At 38.1% G+C, this 22,161-nt stretch overlaps 1 protein-coding gene across 3 annotated transcripts in view; it reads right to left on the reverse strand.

Moving 5' to 3' along the window:
- Positions 1-22,161, reverse strand: part of brinp2 (bone morphogenetic protein/retinoic acid inducible neural-specific 2) — a 245,159-nt gene that overhangs the window by 37,628 nt on the left and 185,370 nt on the right. For all 3 annotated transcript variants that reach the window (XM_067604962.1, XM_067604960.1, XM_067604961.1), the window contains one exon: positions 18,128-18,364. In XM_067604962.1, coding sequence (XP_067461063.1) covers positions 18,128-18,364 — 237 coding nt within the window. The remainder of the gene's footprint in view (positions 1-18,127; positions 18,365-22,161) is intronic.

A 22,161-nucleotide genomic window follows, 5' to 3' on the forward strand; every position in this document is an offset into this window, starting at 1 on the left:
CTTTTGCAGGCTTTCTCTTTCTTCGTCCGCATTTGTGTTGCGATACCGAGGAGTTTTTATCAGCTGAGAGTTGAGAAAGCTGATGTGGCAGAGTGGTAAGGTGAGGCAAGAGATCGACTACAGATAGATACAACCCCTGATCTTTGGAGATAAAAGATGATAAAATAGGGAAAAACACTGACACAAAATATCAAAGAGACTATAAAAACATAATAGAGTGAATGAGTGAATAATAGTTTGAGCTGTGAGAGTCTGAGTTTTGAGAATATAATCTTATTTTTCTGGAGTTTTTCCAATAGATTTAAATATTAATAACGTCCATCTAAAATACAATATGTATTACAATAAAGCCACTGCCTTCCTCTGACCACTTTCTGAAGAGCTTCTGCATTTTGATCAAGTGTTCAATTAGCTTTTTTTCACAGGCTAAATGTTAGCACCACATTTCCACATCAGTAGATCAGGACAATATTATTCAGGACTGTATTTGCATAAAAAAAACCACAAAGATTACTGTCAAAAAACAAAATATGGCTTGATTTACATGTGAACCCTTTGTGGTTACCTAAAAGACACTGAAACAATAGTGAGTAAATGCTTTGCATAAAACACCTAGCCTGACCATAATCCAGCAAAATGTTTGGATTAGCCAACTTTAGCATATTGTAGAAATGTCTTGTTTGTTATTTTCTATGTAAACACTGATAGGTACTGTGCTTTGTTTAAAGTTTGTCACAATTTACAGCTTTGCTCAAAGTCTTGACATTATATTCTAAAATGTGACAATGTCTTGCAAGTCTGTGATGTTTAAGCAAGTACTTTACCATGCTAACTAATGATAAGTTAACATTTCAAAACACACAGGAAGCAAGATAAGTCTGAGGAGTTTGAGAAGTCTGAATTTCAGTGTCTTTACATGTGAGTATGGTACAAAGAAGGAGTCTGACTTGTCATATAAAGAAGAGAATAATACATTTTCCCACCACAAAGGGAGTCCTTACTGTAAAAGAACATATACACATAAACAGATATAGCACCATAGGATATAATTAGTCTGGTTAATCGTTTTCATCAACAAGCAGGTTTAAGCAAAAAATGTTTAAAGAGGATAAAAATTAAAGAGGATATATGCACATATACATTATATTTATACTCTGGGGCTCTACTTGAATATTTTTGCATGATTTACAGTTAACCCCCCCCCCCCCCTCCCCCTTCTTGATGAGCCCACTCTGTTCTGATTGGTTAGCTTCAGGAAGCTGCATCAAGGCTGACTTCTGGCCACAAACCATTTTTTGCCACAAACCATGCAACAAACTATAGTAGTAGGATGTTACAACTTTTTTCTTGTTCTTTACTCGAAATGTCAAATTCTCAAATACATCTGTACATGTTTGGGCTGGAATCCAATCTGAGATATGAGAGTGGATGCAAGCAACAAACCTTTGCAACAAAGGCTATTTATGGGCATGCACGACAAGCTGACGTCAGCTCGTCAGCAAGGTAGAAAAAACTGCCGCATTAATTAAGCATTCAGAGCAGGTTGAAGCCCTGGCTTTTGTCTTGCCGGGAGCATTTCTATATGCGTTAACCTCATGATATCTGACATTATAACAGTATATAAATAACAGAAAATCACAAAAAGCAAATTATGTATGTTAAATTATCTCCTTTAGGTATCACTAAAGTTTTCCTAAACTTTGCTATTCTGTTTAAATAAACCCAAACACCACGTTACACTATTGTCTCATTTTTTTAAAATACTGTCACCAGATCAATTTTCTGGTGGATAAATGCTGACATTAATTATTTCTTTAATTGAAATTATTTAGAATTAGTACTAATTTCATAATATTTTATTATTATTTAAACAAATACAATGATGTATATCTTTATGTTATTCTGATGACCAATAGTCTCAGTATGTCTGGGGTCGTCTGTTTGCGTCTGTTTGTTAAGACACACAAACACAAACACACAAACACACACACACACACACACACACACACACACACACACACACACACACACACACACACACACACACACACACACTTCTTAATCCTTCATTGACCAGGCCATTTAAATGCTTTGACTCCCCTGCTGGTTCCTATCGCAACACTCCAACAGTGATCAGTAGCTGCTTTCTGATTGCAGGATTTTAAAGTGAGAAGTGAGGGGTCAAAGCAAGTGAGCCAGGGTGAGAGTGAAAGAGAGGCAGTACACAATAAGCTACTCTCTAAACTGACCGACTGAATTCTGGACTGAGATCACACTCATCTAAATTACCTTCAGTTCCACAATAATCAACCCGGATGTCAACATTAGGAAAACAAAAAACAAGAACACATAGCCATTTAAATGAAAGAGCTGAGGTGTGTGTGTGTCACACAACTGAAAAGTACAAAATAAAAGCACAAACAAACTGCAATTATGTTCTCGTCAAATATGCTACTTTTACACTTGCAAGCCTAATTAGCTGTGGCAGATAAGCAATAGAGCATCTGGCTTTTAGACGGTTAAAGAGATGGTGAAGCAACTGCTCTTGTTATTCAAACAAGAAAAAGGACAGGGTTCATCCTCTAGGGAGAACAAATGCATGTAGAAAATATCATGGAAATACTCTTTGTCCCTGAGATTTGTAATTTCTTCTGTCCAACTGTATGTTTTGGCCTGATGGTGGTGCTAGAAGAAAGGTAAGGGAGTAACCAAAAACATCAAGAGTCCTCCTCTGAGGAAATGAAAAGCCACAGCAAATATCTTGGAACCCTTTAAATTACGAGATATGTTAGAGTCCTAAGTGTTGGTTGAAGGGCAACTTTGCCCTGGCGGTGGAGCTAGATAAAAATTCTGAGGGAGCAACCAAAATGGCAGTCTGGCCTTTAGTTATTGAGATTGTGGATCATTGGACATGTAGACAAACAGACTGACCATCAACATCACGGTAAGCATTTCTAGAGAATTTTAGATGCCCATCACATGTCTGTCTCACGGAACAGATACTACAGTGTCTAAAAATGTATCAATCCATGTAAAGGTTCCACAGTGTCTTTTATATGCATAAGGATAATTTCAGTCTATTGCAATTTGGGTCTTGTTTTTGTAGATTTAGCCATAATTTCAGTCAAACTAATTGCTGAGATCTGGCATCACGGCAACATCCCTACAACAAAGTCTGACACTTCACATCATCTACCGCCACTATGAACTACAGAGTACCTCAAGGCTCTGTCCTAGGTCCTCTTCTATTCTGTATTTACATGCTTCCACTTGGCAAATTAAAACACAATCATAAGATCTCTTTCCATCGCTATGTCGATGACACACAACCTTATGTGTCTGTAAAACCAGGATCCCCCAACAGTCTGACTTCTTGAGAGACTGTTGAGAGGGATATCAAACACTGGATGTCAAATAACTTCCTCAAATTCAATGAAGAAAAATGAGAAACAATCTTATTTGTGTCATTAGACACATTAGATTTCAATGACATATTTGTTAACCTAGTGCCTTCTGTTAAGCCTGATGCCAGGAATTTAGGAGTCATCTTTGATTCCAATTTAACTTTAGATCATCATGTCAATAAGGTAGTTCAGTCCTGTTTTTATCAACTTTGAATGGTTTAAAAATCAGATCATTCCTATCATTCTCTGACTTTGAGAAAGTTATTCATGTATTGATTTTCTCAAAAACTGATTATTGTAATTCACTCTCTACCTGCCTAAACAGTAAAGCACGTTCACGCCTTCAAGTTATACAAAATGCTGCAGCCAGACTGTTAACTGGATCAAACAAAAAAGATCACATAACCCCCATTTTAGCCTCTTTGCACTGGCTTCCAGTAAATGTCAGGATTTATTTTAAGGTTTTACTCATTACTTTTAAAGTACTGAATAGTCTCGCTACAGCATTCATCTGTGAACTTTTGTGTCCCTATCTACCTGAATGCAACCTCAGATCTCGTAACAAAACTTTGCTAACAATCCTCCGATCCACATTTAAAACTAAAGGAGACTGTGCTTTTGCCATCAGGGCCCCAGAACTGGAATAGTCTTCCTGTTGAAATGTGTCTTGCAACCTCGCTGACTTCTTTTAAATCGCTATTAAAAACCCATTTTTATAAACTTGCTTTTCTGCATTAACTTTATCTCTTTTTTGATTTGTTTTGTTATTGTTTTTTGACAGTTTTTATCTTTTTTGTTGTTTGTGTTTCTTCTGTTATGGGAGTGGGGGTTTTATTATTTTGTATTATTTGTGAAGCACTTTGCAATTCTGTTTTTAAAGGTGCTATATAAATAAGTTATTATTAATTCTTTATTTCAAAGGTAAACTGTCTACTCAGAGCCAAGTAAGGTAGCTCAAAGTCTAACCAGTAAGTCATTTGTTAAACTGTGGTGGATGTTTACAATGGACAGTTTGGGTAATAATCTTATCATAATTTTGCACTTATTTTTTCTTTCAAATAAGTTTGTCTTATGTGGAGGTTTGCTCAAATTCTGTCTGATCATCCTACCGCTCATGTTTTTTGGCTTGTTTTTAGAGATGTTGCTGCATTCCAAGTAATTAACCTCAGCAATTAACCCAGAGAGTATTAGACAGATACAGTAGGAGTTATGGCCAAAAATACCAGAATAAGACCAAAGTTTTAATAAGAACTAGAACCAGAACTATCTTTGAAGAACAAGAACAAGAACAGTGTATGTTTTCAGATGTCCGTCTCATGGGAGAATGTATCAGAAGTATCAATACATATGAGGTGAGCATGAATGTGGGCAAGGTGAGATTGTGACCAGTGTTTGCTCTCTTTGCACTAACAATATTGCAATACTGCTTTCCAGAGGTCTGGCTCCCCATCAGGAGCCTATAGGCAGACTTGTGAGTTAAGAAAACTTTTTACAAATAATTGTTATACTGAAATCCACAGTGGACACATCCCTCAGGAGTCAGGAGTACTGAGCTGCTGGAACTGCTTTGTCATCATCATTAAACTGACCCACCCCCAGACTCTGCTCAGTACAGTACTATAAAGGACCAGCAGATGCCACACACACTTAGCAGGGACCATAATCATGAAAAAGGCATGTACTTTCGCCAAAGTGAGCCACAACTTCCAGTAGTGTTTCTGTGATGGGCAGGATGAGAGCAGCACATCACCATCACTCAGAAAAATTCAGCTTTTTATTTTTCAGTTTTTGTTGCTGTTGGGCTGGAGCTGTCTGTAGCAGAGTGTGCTGGCTCTGTGCCAGAGTATTTGATACAGAGGCAGGAGAGCGTGTCAGGGCAGCAGGTGAAAAGTCAGCACTTTCTCCCTCACCCTCAACATATCTGCCTGTTACCATTGTCTTTTGACTTTTTGTGCAGGGGTAATGCAAAAAAGCAATCTTATTGCTCTACTCTGACTTGTTTGTAATATGTACTAATACAACACCAATTTATTACTTTGTTTGTGAATTTTTCATATAGAACACAAAGCAGCCATTGCTTTGCACTTACCATCGTCTGAAACTAGCATGGAAGCAAAACAGACATGTCAGAACATTATATGACAAGCCTCTCTTCTTTGAGCAGCCACTCTAGGCGTGTGTTAGCATTTAAGTTGTATATGATATAATGATATTATATAATTTTATAAGTATCAGTAATAATCATAATATGGCCAGCAAGAAATACATAAGTTATTAATCACAGAATTGATGGAATCCCCTCCATTAATAAGTCAACAAGTCAATGCCACACCATTTGGCTACAACATGGCTGATCCCACTGGACAAAGGTTGACAGCTAAATGTGAGGAAGGTGACAACTTTAACGTTCCCAAAACATGACATTGACCAAACATTCTTAAAAGAGAAAGTGGCTTACTTTACAAACTCACACACTGTTCGACAAGGCTGTTACATTGTTAATGAACAAAAGAAATGTCTTTATTTTGATAATGATAAGGCCTATTATAATATAATCAAACCCTGGCAAAAACCCTGAAAATTAAATTATGTTACCATTCAATACACCCTCTCACTTGTGTGTATATATATATATATATATAAAAACTCATCTGAGTTTCTCCCTTTCAGTCAGTAATAGATGGTATTCCTTTGTGATCTCAGTCATTCAAGCCTGACAATAGAAGACACCTAATCCTTTACCATTCAGTATCAGAATAACATCATGATGGGGTGAGCCTGACCTTCAGTGAAGGCTTCATGAAATCCATTAGAGTAGACTTAATGTTTGAAATATGTGTGCATGAGTGTATCGGTGTTTGTACTAATGCATTTGTGGGAAATGGTCACTCGGATGTTAGCTTGGTTCGCATTCAGTCAGATCTCAATCTCATAGGTGTTCAATTGGGTTGAGATCTGGTGACTGTGAAGGTCATAGCATATGATTCATATCATTTTCATACTCATCAAACCGTTCAGTGAGCCCTTGTGCTCTGTGAATTGGGACATTGTCATCCTGGAAGAGACCACTTCCATCAGGATAGAAATGTTTCATCATAGGATAAAGGTGATTGCTCAGAACAACTTTGTATTGATTTGCAGTGACCCTTCACTCTAAGGGGACAATTGGACCCAAAACATGCCAGCAAACACAGCATAGCCACAGCATAACAGAGCCACCGGACCCCCTCACTGTAGAGGTCAAGCATTCAGGCCTGTAATGTTTTTTACTTTAATTTGTCACCTGTCTGTATGCATTCCACTGTCAAGATGCTGGTAGTTGAAACAACTTATTTTCAGTCAGAAAACCATACTGCTTAGGAGTTAAGGCCAGTTTGAATGTTAAGTGAGATGCACATTATGTGACTGGAATATGATTTTAATTGTAAGCAATAACTGAAGATATAGAGGACAGTATCAGTTAAAGGGCATGTATGTTTATTTTTAATACAGAAATGTGTCTTGGTTAATGACGATGATATTTAATTTGAAGAATATCCTTGAAATGGATTGTGGTTTTGATAAAGCAGAATAATGATGGTGCCTGAATTGGGCACACACTGATGAATTTGTCTGTTCCTTACTGCTCCGCAACCATCCAGGACTGTGTAGCAAAACAGCTACAAGCCCAGGTACCCCTAAGCTTGAGGCTGATAATAATACAAAATCAACTACTGACTCACAAAAAAAAAATCACAAAAAATACATGAAAGACCTTAAGAAAGAAGCCTTCCTGAATGATTCATATCGCAGTGATATTTTATTACACTTCTGAGATATCAAGCCGTGATCCAATTCTCAAGGTACCTTCTTTCATTGTAAACAAGCACTCAACTTTTAAAAAGTTTCGGTTTACTCCTGACTTGAAGTAGAATACAGCCTGAGCAAGACACACAGGGGACCCAACCCAGTGTTATTTAGCATTTAGGTGTTTAAAGACTAAATGCAGAGCTGCCAAGTGTGAAAATTATTTGAACTTACAAGTTCCTACTGAGACTTGACCATACTCTGGAAGGCAGTCAATTCCAGTAAAAATTAAGCCACCACCTCTTTACCTCCAGTATTAAATTAGATGATTGTTTAGACTTAGGTCAAAATGATATCTGTTCAGCTTTAGAGAGACATTTTGCTGCCACTGGCCATTTGTTTAAGAATGATTGCATAGGGGCTCTTCTTGCAAATAGCAATTATATTCGTTATCTCTGCAGCCTTTCACTGCGGACTTTGAACTTGAGGCCCTGAGGGGCCAGAGATGTCAGGAACTTGATAGGTGAGGAAAAGTTGGATCCTTCTTCTTATGTCTAAAGAGCATATTTCAAGTAAGTAAGTTAGTAAGTAAAACTTTATTATATAACACCTTTTATAATACAGGTTACAAAGTGCTTCACAACAATATTGGCACAGACAGAAAAAGAGAACAAGAAAAACAGAGAAGAGAATGAATATTTAATCTTTCCAATACTTCCCCCAGTGTTTGCCTCCAGTGTTTGAAAATTGGTTCTGGTGGTCCCTCTTTATAAAGATGGTCCCCCTATATAAGTAACATTAATAATAACTGGCAAATTTCCTAAATGGAAAACAATGTCCTAAATGTCAGATTTCTTCTCATGTCTGGATGAGGGAGATGTCATTAATAGTGATGTCGCCCTTCTGAGGTCCTTAGAATTAGTTCATTATTCTTGGGCTCATTAGAAGTAGTGTATAACACTCACTGATACTTCTTAAAATTTTGCTTTCTCTCTATTTGGATTGCCAAGTTCAGATTTGATTTATTACTGGCCCTGTTTCAACAATCAAATCCTGATCTTTTTTTTGTCAAGCAGTTGGTAACGTTGTTTTAGTGAGTGCAAATTAAGGTTTTGTGTCTACATTTTGATCTATCTTTGACCAACATGGAAGGACACACACAAGTCTGTTTTCAAAGCACGATGGACCCTTTACTGCTTTGGCAAATGACATGGTCATTTGAAAAGACTCCAGTTGCCTTTGTGATACCAGAATACTGAGTAGAAGCAATTTTAACCAATTAATTTTAAGGCTTGGAATCATTGAACTCTTTCGCTAATTAATCTGCATCTCATTGTCACTAGAGCTGATTGTCAAATACAACTCAGATCTGTGAACACTATTTCCTGACATTGTGTTGGCACTGTGTTGTCTGTTAAAAAATGCTGTTAAAACAGACATTTCCTCTTGAGGTGCGGCAGATCACAGTAGCCTATGGTACAAAGTGAGTTTTTAGAACTTCCATTAATCCCTAATAATCCTGTTCTGTCTGTTTGCCTCACTAAAACTAAAATGCTGTTTATATTATGCTTTTTTTAGAGGTTAATAAAATAATGAACAAAATATTATATAAAAACATGTCAAGGGAGTGACGCCTGGTTTAATATCATCCAAATGGTTTATCCAGATGAATAAATATCTTTGGGATAGATATGTATGAATTATGAAATAACATGAGTTTCAATGACAATGGGCTTCTAAACAATGCCATAATGTAAAGGCTTCTGTGCTTCAGAGTCTGCCAAGATGAGCACACTGGACTCTAATGAAACCCTTAATCCAGAGTGTTAGCACATGCTTATATTTGCTTACATTCAATAGAGACTATGACATCGATGATGACAACAGCTACAACAAAAGCATGCCAGAACACAGATTTGGTTTGGGATTCTTAATGTAAAAAAGAAAGAAATAAGTACAGACAGACAGAGGGCACGAGATAATAAAAGACAAAGGGAAAAACAAAGACAGAAAGAGGCAGCAAAGATGATTGCCAGTGCCAAATCCAGTCCTCCTGTGAAATGAGGGAAATGAAATGAGAAGTTAGGGGAAGTGTTGCCAAACCCTGAGCTGAGGCGAAATCCATCTCTGGGACTAAAATAATCCCTCCTTCCTTTTGTTGTTTTGACAAATCCAGGAAGTGCATGTGCTACATCTACACGGTGAGACAGCATGCTTTATGACGGCAATAAAAGTGTAAATGGGCAGAGATTCAAAGCAGCAGGGTCCTGATATTGTTGAGTGAAATCCATGCCAAGACTATTTGTAGGTGGTACCAAGTATCAAAGGGATGCCTGCTAGCTTGCAGGGATGTTTTTTAATTAACATAATGTAGGAAGAGAGACAATTAGACAATTTGTACTGCATCAGAGAAATACAAGAGGAGTAATACGATGCGGAACAGAGAAGTTGAGGAAACCATTAGAAGATGTTTACTGAGAGAGAGAGGGAGATGTAAACATTTATGATCAGGATTGATGGGTTCATTTATGATATACGGCTGCCAGTTGTAACAAGGAGATAATGGTTAGATAGTGCTGTCTGTCAGTGATCCAAATGTACTGCTCAGCAAGGGGAACATAAGCAAAGTACAATCATCACTTTGTGCAGTGGTGAAAGTGTTTATATACAATTTTATGTCAAATCTTGTTTTCTCATATTTTCTCACTTACCTTTAGTGACATCTAGCTATTAGGAGGGTTTTGGTATTGAGAAATGCATCTCTGAGATTTCTCTTTCCACCCAGTACAATGGAGATTAATGGAATTTCGTAGGGACTATTTTTTCATTAAAAAGAGAAACACATTGTGTTCTGTGGAATATCCAAATGTTATAATTTAGAATAATGTAAAGGTGTCTCTCTATCTGTGGAATTAGAGTCATTTTTTCTTGTAACTATATTGTGAAAGTTTCTTCATAAGAATCTGCGCTCTACAGTATATGTGCACTCTGCCAGATTGGATTTGACCTCTGTGTATGCGAGTCAAAAACAGTGTGACTGCGTTGGACTTTGTTTGCTAAAGTCAATGTCATACTTTGCCTCTAGGTCTGGCTTGCAGGTTTAATGGTGACATTAACAATCTGTGTCTTCACTGAACACAGGCATTAAAAAGAGGCTCAGCCAGCAATGTACATCCAATTAACACTGCGCAACTGGTGCTGAGGATTGTGATACAGCACGTATAGCAGCTTCTCACAATGGTGAAATTAAAGACATGAACAACGTCATGTCACGTCTATATATAATGTGTTTCATTTATAGTATTTTAATGAATAGACGTACACAACGTGCAGCTGCTGTAAAGCTTTTCTTGTGCTACTAAACAAAGACAAGACTAAGAGTCTACAGCCACGCTAGCAGCTCTGTGAGGCTGCATTGCTCACCATAAAGACAACCACATTGTGATTTGAGTGAGGTTGAAAGAGTGTTTACAAGCCAGTCATTGGAAAGTAAATGTAAAAAAGGTAATGGTTGGTATTCTAGTGGCTGTCTTGACATACTCAGTGCTGATGTTTACCAGGTTTGATATCATAGTTTTATGTGTTAGCATGCTAACAGTTGCTAACATGTGAATTACCACTAAACACACAGTTCTGCAGGGGCTGATGGAAATGTATGCAGTTTTTCAAAATATAGGGCAAATTGAAATTTCAACCTCAAATGTATCAAATTTTATGACAATCCATCCAGTCGTTCTTTGGATACTTCACTTTCCCACCAATGGAATGACTATTAGCATATATAATTTATATTCATAATCAAAATCAACATTGACTCCAGGATTAAAATGTCCATCCAAATGATTTCTACATCAGTCTGTGTTTTTGCAGTCAGTCAGTGTGGCTCATTGATGTGTTTTTAATTCAAGCTCAGCTCAGTAGCACAGAGGAATAAGCTCTGTAGGCATATTATCTGGAGGATCAGTTCATTGTTGGCTTTGGTCTTTTAATTGTATTTTGTGAAAATATTGAATACGCCAGCCTTATCCTTTATCTGCATGACAATATCGTAAGTTTGGAAGTTGGAAGTTCATTCATATACATTTGAACATGAAAAGAACCAAATGACTGCCTTAATAGACTGTTTATAATCTTAAAAAACTGTAAAATAGTCTGCAATAGGGCAGTCGTGCTCACTAACTCCCAACACACAAATCTAAAGAACTGAACTGAAAAATTCTGTCTTTTCAAATTCAATGACAGTAAAATATCTCAGGTAAGACTTACAGTAACACACCTGACTGATCAAACATCACTCTGATAGTTAAAATTTTACATTAATGCATCAGTCCTACCTCTGATGAACATGAACTGAATATAGCAGAAAATGAAAGTCACAATTTTTAAAGGGATTTTTCCTCTTTCCTCACTCTGTTTTTCTCTCAGTGGGGAGTTAACATTGCCTCCTGCCCACCCTTGGAGCAGGGAATTGAATCTCAATTACCGAGAAGCTTCGTCTTATGTTTCATGTATGAGTGACCTCATTAGTTAGTTACACCCTTTCCTCACCCTCTGCAAGATGTTTAGTGACCGAGGACTCAATGCTCACATCAGCTGAAGTAATATACCAAAGATTCAGCCTTATGGTTTGCTTGCTGTGTGGAACATTCTATTGATGTGGTAATTCTAACCCCTACGAGAATTCCATTATAAGATTGGCTCTTAAATATGGTACCTCAACCTTTGAGTCAGTGTAACGATGTGTCACCTGTGTTGGCTCAGCTTGGTTAATTAACTTCTAAAGCCAATGTTACAGACTCAGCAATGAGGTCTGGATGTGGCAGATCAGTCATAGTGATGCCTTTCTAGTAGAGTAATGGGCCATTCTATACTGCTGACTGAATGTAAATGTGAATTAATCATTTTGTTTTCTTTTTAACTATGTCACTCACCTATTACATACTTACTTGAAAGTAAAAGTTGAAAAATTTCTTACTTTGGTTGCTTCATCATCATAAAAATGGGCACTGTAGCTTATTTTGAGTCAATCCATGCATACAACAAAATACTTACTAGAGCACCACGTGTACTAATCCACAGCTGAAAAATAGACCCCAACAGATGCAAAAACAATTTTCAACTATACATTTGTGACTAATTTCTAAAAATGTTTGCCTCAGTAGGACTTGATGGAATTGGACGTCAAAATTCACTGAGATACAAACTAACGTATTGTTGGTTTTGGCCTTTTCATGGGATTTGTTGAAAATGGAGTTGCAATGTAGGAGGAGCCGCTGGTTCTGGACCTATTTTTCCCCATTCTGTATTCCCATTTCATATTTACTTAACATAGAAACATAGGAAGCACCAGGATAATCTAACGATCTTATAGGTTTATGTCATGATTGTCAGTTTCAATTATTTCAACTTCGTTTCTGAGAAATCATGTTTTGTCCATCATTTTGGTGGATGGCACAAAATACAACAATACCCATGAGCCTCGGCCACTGATGCTATGGACAAGAAGCCAGTCAGAGACACGTATCAGAGTGGTAATAAACTCAAAACATTTAGTTGTTACAGTTTTAAACAAAACGCGGGGCCATTGTTTCTGCATTCACTCAAAAGTGGACCAGAAATGAAAGCTAAACTGATTTACGCTGCAGATTGCCAAAATGCATCTTGGGACTTGTAGTTTACTCCAACCCCAAAGTTTTTATGTACACAGGCTTATACCTTTGACTTTTTCTCAAAGAACCAGATATTTTAACGCAGTTGTTCATCTTTTGTGCTGATCATTTAAGCGGGGAGAAGAGCTCCAACTGTGAGTTACATAATGTTGTCTATGGGAAAAATTTACTTCTGACACCAGGGGCACCTGAGGAAGTAATGCCAGCCTTATTCTTTGAAAAGAGTAAGTGTTTGAGTTGAGAGTACCTTTGTTTCAAATAGTTGAGACATAAAGTGAAGTACATTCATATTCAGTCTGTTAAAGCACATGCAGTATACCGAAACTCCTCATCACTACATTAGGAAAATGTTGACTCTGTACCGTAGCTGCATTCTGTGAATGTAAGATACTCAAAGAAAATTGAAGTCTGTGACAGCTGGGGATAGAAATTACAGCACTCCGAATTAGGAATGTGGCACTGCAATTTTATACATACACCGTATAGAACCAGGTATCAGGCAATCTTGTGCTAAGCCTTGAAGCTGGCTGTGTTTTCCAATTTCAATTTCCAAAGGTGTGATGTTCCAGACACAACTTATTCACACCTTCCCGGGACATCTTGCCTCCAAAACTGCACACGAGATCTATCCAAAAAGAAAAAGAATGAAGAACCTCAGAGCAGAGAGCTCTTGTGATGTGTATGTGTGTGTATACATGTGTGTGTGTGAAGCTAGCTATCAAGACAGCTTTGGATCTTTAGCTGGGGAATGGTGAGTGGCTGAGGTTTGAGGGTATTATTTTCCTCTTTCCTCTTGCACACAGACACACAAGACCATTCTGTCTCTTTCTTGTCCTCCTTCTGTCTCTCTGACACACTCATGTACAATCTCACACACACACACACACACGCAAACAATCTCACACACGCAATCCTCCCAGTTGTTTTCCCCTCGCCACAATAAATTTATCAGCCCATCCCAGCAGACGAGATTCAGCCCAACTTCCCGGGCACCCCCAGAAGCCAAAACCCATTGTGTGTGAAAGCGTGTGTGTGTGTATAAGACTGAGTGAAAGAGAAAAGATGCAAGAGAGGGGCTAAGAGATGCTAAGAGAGAGGGAGGGGGGGGGGGCTCTGAAAGTCAAACAATATTTGCCATGTAGATTACCCTCCTCTCATCTCTCTGCATTCATTTTTTATCTCAACTTGCCTTGTGTGAGGTGTGTGTACGTGTGTGAATGTGTAAGTACACTGTGTGTGTTCCCTAAAATTGGATAAAACTTTGATGATCCCCTGGATAAATGCCTGTGGGTGTACAGTATATGCCTGTGTGTCTGTCCTTGTGTGCGTGCGGCTAACCGTGGAGCCTTCCATGATATTTTTAGCTCATTACTCAAACACACAAGTCTCAAAAAGTACTAAAGGACTCATTTTTTTTATGACAAACAGCAAAAAGTTAAGCTCCTGACAAAAACCATAACGTCAGCGGAACAAGGAAAGCCTCGCAATTACAAGTCCTTCCTCCTCTCTTTTCAATACTGTCAGTGCATCTTTATAAAGATTTAATATGCAGCGGGAAAAAAAAAGCAGCTTTGCAAAGTCAGGTGCTGTCAAAATGAGGCTAAGTGAATGCACAGAAATGCTGTTTACTGCCGTAATGTCACTCACTAAGCAATTTCCAAATAAATGGCAGCGCGCACACACACAATCACCTGAGCTTTGCAGAGAAGCACAACGCACCCACAAAGTTCTAGAAAAGCTGCCAGAAACCTGACTCCAATTAAATCCTGCCTACACCTTCCAAGTCATTAAGAAGTAAGCTGGCGGTGTGTAGAGATGTAGCAAAGAAAAAAAAAAGAAAAAGAAAAAGAGGTGAGGGGGTCTCCTGTGAATTTAGGAAGTGACGCCTGAATTGTTCTGCATCAGTGCTGCCATTACATCACACACCTGTGTCTCGCTTTCTGCGGTGAATAGTTTGATACAGCAGCCCAGCTTGGTGGAAATCAATTTAACAAGAGTGAGATTGTACACCTGATGGGGCCTCCGTCACTGTGGCTGAGCATGCTAAGACTCAACTTTCTTATTTCTCATCCCAGTCATAAGCTTTGTCACACATTGCGATGTTATATCTAATAATGCATACCTTTTAAAGTCTAAGCTGAAAACACATCAAGTTGTGCTAACTTATAATGTAAAGCAAAGTCTTGTGTTCTTAGAGAATGAATAAGTTGAGAAAATATTGAATTCCCGTTCAACTTTTCTATAATTATTAGCTTTTATGAGAGCTTATCTCAGTAGAGATGAGTCATACTTATTTCCTTAACTACATATAAGGAGGAAAAGGCCTCCACAATTTTTCTTCATTAATTCAGATGCCTTACTCTTAAATGATGGTTTTCATTATAGCAATTATCCTTGTTATTCCTCTTCTGCCAGTATATATTACTACGAATAGCACTGCTACTGAACAGCTACTATTGCTTCTCATATTTCTATTATTAGACAACAAAGGGTTATATTAGACAATAATGTATTGTCTTAAATGGTGGATAACTGTTGTGTTGTTTTTTTAACATGAGAGAATCAGTGTTTAGGTTTTACTTTTGCTTTAAAGCATGACATTGGTTACAACACAAGTTTTATTCTCAAAGTTTTGGCCATCAATTGGAGTAATTGGATTAACCAGTTATGGGGCTCTGGGGGAAAATATGTTGATGTGCCCCAATCGACTCCCCACTCAACACACAATATAAGGTAAAATACAACAATAACAGTGTTAAAACTTGATTTTTACACAGGTCTTCTCATGATACAATATATGGTATTGTACTTTGAGACTTGGGGCAGTTGCCCTGTTGGTAATCTGGCCTTTCTGAGATTTTGGAAGATGGCTATGATGAAGTCCAAAATGGAAAGAAACATAAGCCATCAGAAGATCAACCAGGTTGTAAACAAGCCAACAGTTTGGTAAGATTAAGTCAAAACCAAAGAGGGCCCACCTGAAATGTTGCTCATAACCTTCTTTTCACAGCAAAACTGTATGCAGACGACTACACCTAGCTACGTGCTAACATTCTAACTCAAACAAAATACATTCCCAGATCTCAGCTATTAAAGTAGTAAGTAAAATGTTATTACCATTTAGTTTTCATAACAGTTTAACACTACGAAAATAAGATCCAAGTTGGAGATATTATGGAATAATCCGTCAAAGACATTATGTAACCTTTAAAAGAAAAAAGAAAAAAAAAAACACTGGCTTCCTCCTACAAATAAGAAGTTGACTTCATAAACAGTCAAATGTACTTTTGCTCAGTTCAATACACTCAAGTGTTTTGCTGCTGCAGCCTTACTTGGACTGGTACGACCACACTAGCTAATGTTAGCTAATGTTTGCTAATGTCTTTAGCTTTAGACATTGCTTTATAACTGAGTAACAGAACTGTGTCAGTTCGCTGATTTTATGTCTCTATTCTATACCATAATTGTAACTTGTGGCCATTGTTCAGCAATAGTTACATGGTCTTAAAAGTTGTACACAACACAAAAATGGTTGCATGTCAGCGATGTGTTGCAATAAGGGACATTTGGTTTAAGGTGCTAGCTCATTTAGAGATTACTTGACAAAGCATCCCAATAAAAAGAGAGCCAATAAACAGCTGGCTGATGGACTCATAAGACAATGTCCCTTAGCCCTAATTGGGAATAGACTGTGTCACATAAAACATGTAACATACAGCTAGAAGCTCATATATCAGGTTTTCATATAATGTGTCTTTATGAAGAAGCAGCAACTGTGCTGTAACTTACGTAGGCTATCTAATATTATCAATGACTGCACTCAGTAAACATCATGAGTGATTATGAAGATAACTAAAACAACTCTTCACAGGTACATGCTGTGTAAACAGAGTGTTACTGAGAATAAACTCCATCCAGCTTGGAGCTATAAATCATCACCGTCCCACCTGCTACATCTGGAACTGGAACTGAACAGTCTTATGCGAAACAGTCCCTGTCCAGATGCCCAGAGCTAATCTCTCTTATTTACTGTAGCACAGTCAGTACATCTTCAGCCCATCTCAACACTGAGCCCAAACAAAAACCCTGTCATGTAATAATAATGGCATTTCTTTAACTGAGCATCGTGTGATATGGAGATAAAGCCTCAACACCTCAAACCATAACTTATTTATGAGTTGATTCAAAGGAATAAAGAATTTTTTGTTTTTCAGTGTAACTGGTAATGGAAAGGGCTTCATTAAAAATGAAAGCTTATTTCCAAGGTTAAAACACAAAAAAAAAATCTTATGAGACTTTACAGTTAATTTCAATAACCATGCAAACTAAATGTGCATTAAAAACGTGAAGGCTGTCAAATCTGAGGATTTCATGTCGTCTGGTATTTAAGAGGTTTTAGACTGTGTCAGAACAATTTATCAGCTCATTTGTTCTGACGGACAGTTTAAATTTCTTCAGGGTTCTTTGCTCTTGTTTGGATTACTGACAGTGTCTGGATTTCACTGTGTTGCTGGTCCAAATATTTTATCAACACTCTCAGCAAGGTGCCACTCTCAGCCCAATTCATCAAGGAACTTCTCTTCTTTGATGAAATGCCTCTTAGTGGTTTTGCTCAGTATATTAATCTAGGTTCAAGCTGCTCCATACCGCTCATTCACACAAGACACCCTGAACCTTTTTAAAGCCGCTACATTTCGGATTGGAGAATTTCTTACTTCTGTGCCATCCAGTGTTAATACCAAGAACAGCAAACTAATACAAGAGCCAGTTTCTACATCAAGTTAGTTGTATACTGGACCATGATTGGTTTTCAAACTATTTGTGCTGTTACAAATCATGCTCATATGTACACGCCTTAAACTCAGATTTTAGGTGAGCACAGAGAAACTTTTCCTCCCTCTGGTTTCAAACTGGACAGGAGGAGTCAAAGATCGAACCACCCATCTTCTGATTAGTGGACGACCTGTTCTACCTCCTGAGCCAGAGTCGCCCTTTTCAAGCAGAAGGGGAATTGAAGTTGTCTACACACATTTCGCATCATGCCTTAAATAGTCACTCCACTATACTGAATAAGACAGAATGAGATGTTATGTGAAACACTAGACATTAAACCTAAACACCTTTATGTCTACAACCTCATCAGCAGCAGGCTTTCAAAAAGTTATACCTACCCACACGTTATCATCGGATGTTAGTTGAAACGTCTTTAGCCTTCTGCCACCACTTCATACAAAACATCAGCACCATATCAACCATTCCAGCCCATACCTGATTCCATGAATTCTTGGTTGAAGCTGCTCCAGGCGTCTTTGCTCTTCTCCAGGTTCTCCTCCATGACCTTGATGTCAGCAAAGGGACAGTTGCATTCTGGGAAACGTGGAGAGCACCGGCACCAGCAGTCGTTGTTGCGGCAGAGCAACTCGCCCTCCGAGTTGCACGCCACATAGCTGAGGGCCGCCTCCACAAAACGCCCACGCAGGAACTCTGGGAGGACATCTTGCAAACCTGTAAAAAAAACAAAAGAAAACAAAAAAAACAAAAACACATGGTGAGTTATTTCTTCATTTTCATAAATAATGTGGTCTGTTCACAAGCTGGTGCCACATGCTTTTACATGTTATTTCAGTAAGGATGGTAGAAAAAATGTTGAATATGTGACATTACACCTCTAGCCTTTGTACATAAAATCAAGGAATTTTTTGATACACTGATAACATTCTTAACATAGCATTTGTACTTCTATCATTTTTCAGAGGACAATAAACATTGACATATCAAGGGTTATATTGCCTTAAAAGTAACAATCATTGTAGCTTTAGCAGCTTGGAATCACTGCTGTTGGATGGATTCTTCCTGTTTTAAAAAGCATCTTTTCACAAATTGCGACTGAATACTTCTCGAATGGACCTACATTTTTAAACATAAAACATGATTTTCAATTATGTCGTGTATTCAGTCTGTGACACCAAAGTGACAGCCCTAATTCATGCTCCAATATATACATCAGAATATACGCTATTGAAATGCTCCTCTGCAGTACAGCCTGTGTACCACTGTGGAATATTGCATAAAGATACTGACACTAATCACATGTTTTATCATTCCTGAGGCCAATAGAAACACCACATGCAAAGACAACAGCTTGTCAGCTGGCTGGCTCTATTGTGTGGGGCTCTTGCCTCAAAAGAACAGTCACTTAACCGTGTTGCAAATGGCTCTCTGCACTGCGGTGAAGAGACTTCAACGACATATATGTGTGGTGGAATTATCCCAGGGACAAGAAAAAAGCTTGTTTTCTCTGAAGCAGCTCTGCTCGTATCATAGTCACTGGCAGCTCTTGCAGCAGGTGCTGAATGTGTATATAGAGTAAGTTTAGAAGTCTGCCCAGGGGCATATTTTAGCAGTTTTGGGAGCTATCAGTAGCAACTGTCACCTAGTCTGCAGCCACCATAAACAACCTGCTGTTCCAACCTGTCATGTACAGGCTGTTTCCTTTCTGCAGGTTTCTTTATTTCTTCTTCCTGCTGTGTAATAGAGACTCCCAAATCATCATCAGAGTATTAGAGGATTGCTGGAACTTTTTTTTCAACAACAGGGAGAAAAACCATTGAACTTTCTCCCCCTCCCCCCATTTCCTTTCTTTAAAAGCATACCTAATGCAATAATATGAAGATGATGGATGTTGATTCAGGATTTGTTTTCATGATCAATGCATATTTAATCTGCAGGAAGAAATGCAAGACAGAAACACTGCATTGTTTTTCCTGCTCTGTAGGCTATGTCTGTTACAGAAAGGTTTCTTGCTTTTATGATTACTTTTTTCCTTCCAAAGTGACATGCAGCATAGAAAGTCATGCTATATCAGGTGTTTTTAAGATGTGTTTAGACTGATAGCTGTGTGAATTTTAGACATCGCGATTACTTTTCGATGCTTCAACTTGAGCGAAAAATCTGCACTTATCCTCACGCTGTAATGATTCTGATTCATGAACACTACCAGACAAACTGGACAGAAGATGGAAGAAATTAATAGTGAGAACTGAAGTTACTTTTTTTTGTCAGAGCTGTCCCACCAAAACACACACAGGCACACACCATACAATGGTAGCAACTAACAGCTACATCTGGCTTCTGTTCAATTGGTACCATGGCTGTTTGTTGCAAATATAGACAACTAGTAGCAAACTGTTTTTAAAAATAGCAAATTTAGGTCTTGTTTTTTCCTTCCGATAAATGGGCTTCCAATAAAAACTGAGGTATATAGAGTTACTTAGCAGCCCCATTGCTCAGCTGTTTGTGTTAGATCGGAGGAATGTTGGAGGGGTAGCTTGCTTTTATCCCTGTGCTGCCATTCATTGTGTGGATAAAAACAGAATACGATGTACGTACCAGTCAGTCATACAGTTGGTTAGCCACGGTTGGCTCAGGCCCAGTACACAACAAACAGTCAGCAGTTTATTTAAGGACAGTAACTAGCTCACTATTTCATCATGCATGACCAACTTAGCGCTGTAACATGCATTTATCCACACATTACACTTCTTAATGGTATAACAGTAAGTTACAACACTTGACATATTCATACAGTGGACTCACTGATATCTGAGTTGAACAACCTACTTCAGGCAACAGGCCTTTTTCACAGAAGACATTCAGTTTCATGGTCCTGGTATTGTGAATGCTGGCTTACTGTCACACTGTCATGGCTGACTGCGACACTTGAATAGAACAGAGCCATTGTTAATGTTATTAGTGACACCTGTGCTTTGCAAAATTTGTTGAAATTCTTGCCGTGAAAAAGGTCGACTTGCAAAATTTCACAGCTATCGGTGGCACTGACCTATTGAAAGAGCCATTAAACCTACAAATAAAACTCTTGACTTGCAATTTGAGCTCCACTTTTAGAACTTGCAATATAATTAAAGAAATGGTTAAAAGTTACTGTTTTATACTAAAATGGATTTTGTTATTTTGTTCGATAAATGATTTATGATGTACTAATTAAAGGACCCCTCTCCCACAGAGACATCACAAATGATTGCTCAAGCTGTGGGTAACGCTGTCCTTTTTCATGTCCTTAAACTACAAGGTAGCATCACAGTCTCAATTTCACTGCTTTCATTATTTAAATGAAATTAAAAAACATAGCACTGTGCTAATTGCGAAGCCAAGGTTTCATCACTGCACAGCCTATTAAACAAAATCAAAAGCCGCCGTGTCATCTTAAAAGTGCATCGTCATCTCTTGGAAACCACAGAGCAGACGTTCATAAGACTGCTGTGTGGTGTTAATGCCGCTTCTCTTAATCTGTCTGTTGGTCCATGTCTATCTCCCAGTCTGTCTGTCTATCTAATAATCATCAATTTGTTGTGTCAGAAGCTTCCTCTCTCCTGACTTCACAATCCAATTCTGGATGATGTTCAACAGCCAAGTCAATCCCGCTGTGCCCTGCTATGAATATGTATGTCTCTTCTTTGGTATTTACACTTTCAATGGTTTGGAAAGAGATGTAATTAGTCACATTTTTCCTCTTCCATGCTTTGGCAGGTGCTTTGAGGTTTGTGTGTGTACCAGTTGCAAATCTGGCAGGGGTTTCTTCAGTTTGGGAGACAGCTAAATAACACTCTTCCCATCACCAATCACTATCCCACTTTCTCTGTCTCTCTTCCAGCTAGCTCACTGTTTGTTGATCTGTCTTTCTACTTCTTTTGTTCTTTCTACCTTTAAGTTACGATCACTCTGTCACATTTGGAAAATAGATGTGGTAATTATCTTGTGGACAGGTCTGGGTTGGAATGGACTTTTCTCCTTTTTGCTATAGCAGAGGTAGCAGTTATGCTATTAAAGAGTCAGATCATTCTGTTTTCTACTGTTTTGGTGCTCTGAATCTGCACTATCCTTGATTTTGTTTTTCTTTCTCTGCACACCTTTCTTTTTTTAAACTTTTGCCTAAAAATTACAAGCTAATCTAATATGGTTAATTTATATTAAAACATAAACGAAGAGATTGATGGCTGAAATCATGTCAGAAAATATGGCTGTATCCTAAGTGTTGCCTGATATGATTTATGTTGTAAGCCCTGAACCTCAGGTGTAGCTGAGGTGTCTTAAAAAGGATTAAATTGTTGTTCCATTAACACAAGCAAGGGTGGAAGCAGTGGGTAATGCACAATGACACTGTGATCGACTGCTTTTCACTAAACATTTATAACAAAAACACCTCCTCACTGTAGATGAGCCGTCTTCTGTGACCAGTGAGAACACGTTTATGTAAATCTAAATGAAGCTTTGTTACAGTAGCT

The sequence above is a fragment of the Thunnus thynnus genome, chromosome 12, assembly GCF_963924715.1.
Source record: "Thunnus thynnus chromosome 12, fThuThy2.1, whole genome shotgun sequence".
In the NCBI taxonomy this organism is placed as follows: Eukaryota; Metazoa; Chordata; class Actinopteri; order Scombriformes; family Scombridae; genus Thunnus; species Thunnus thynnus.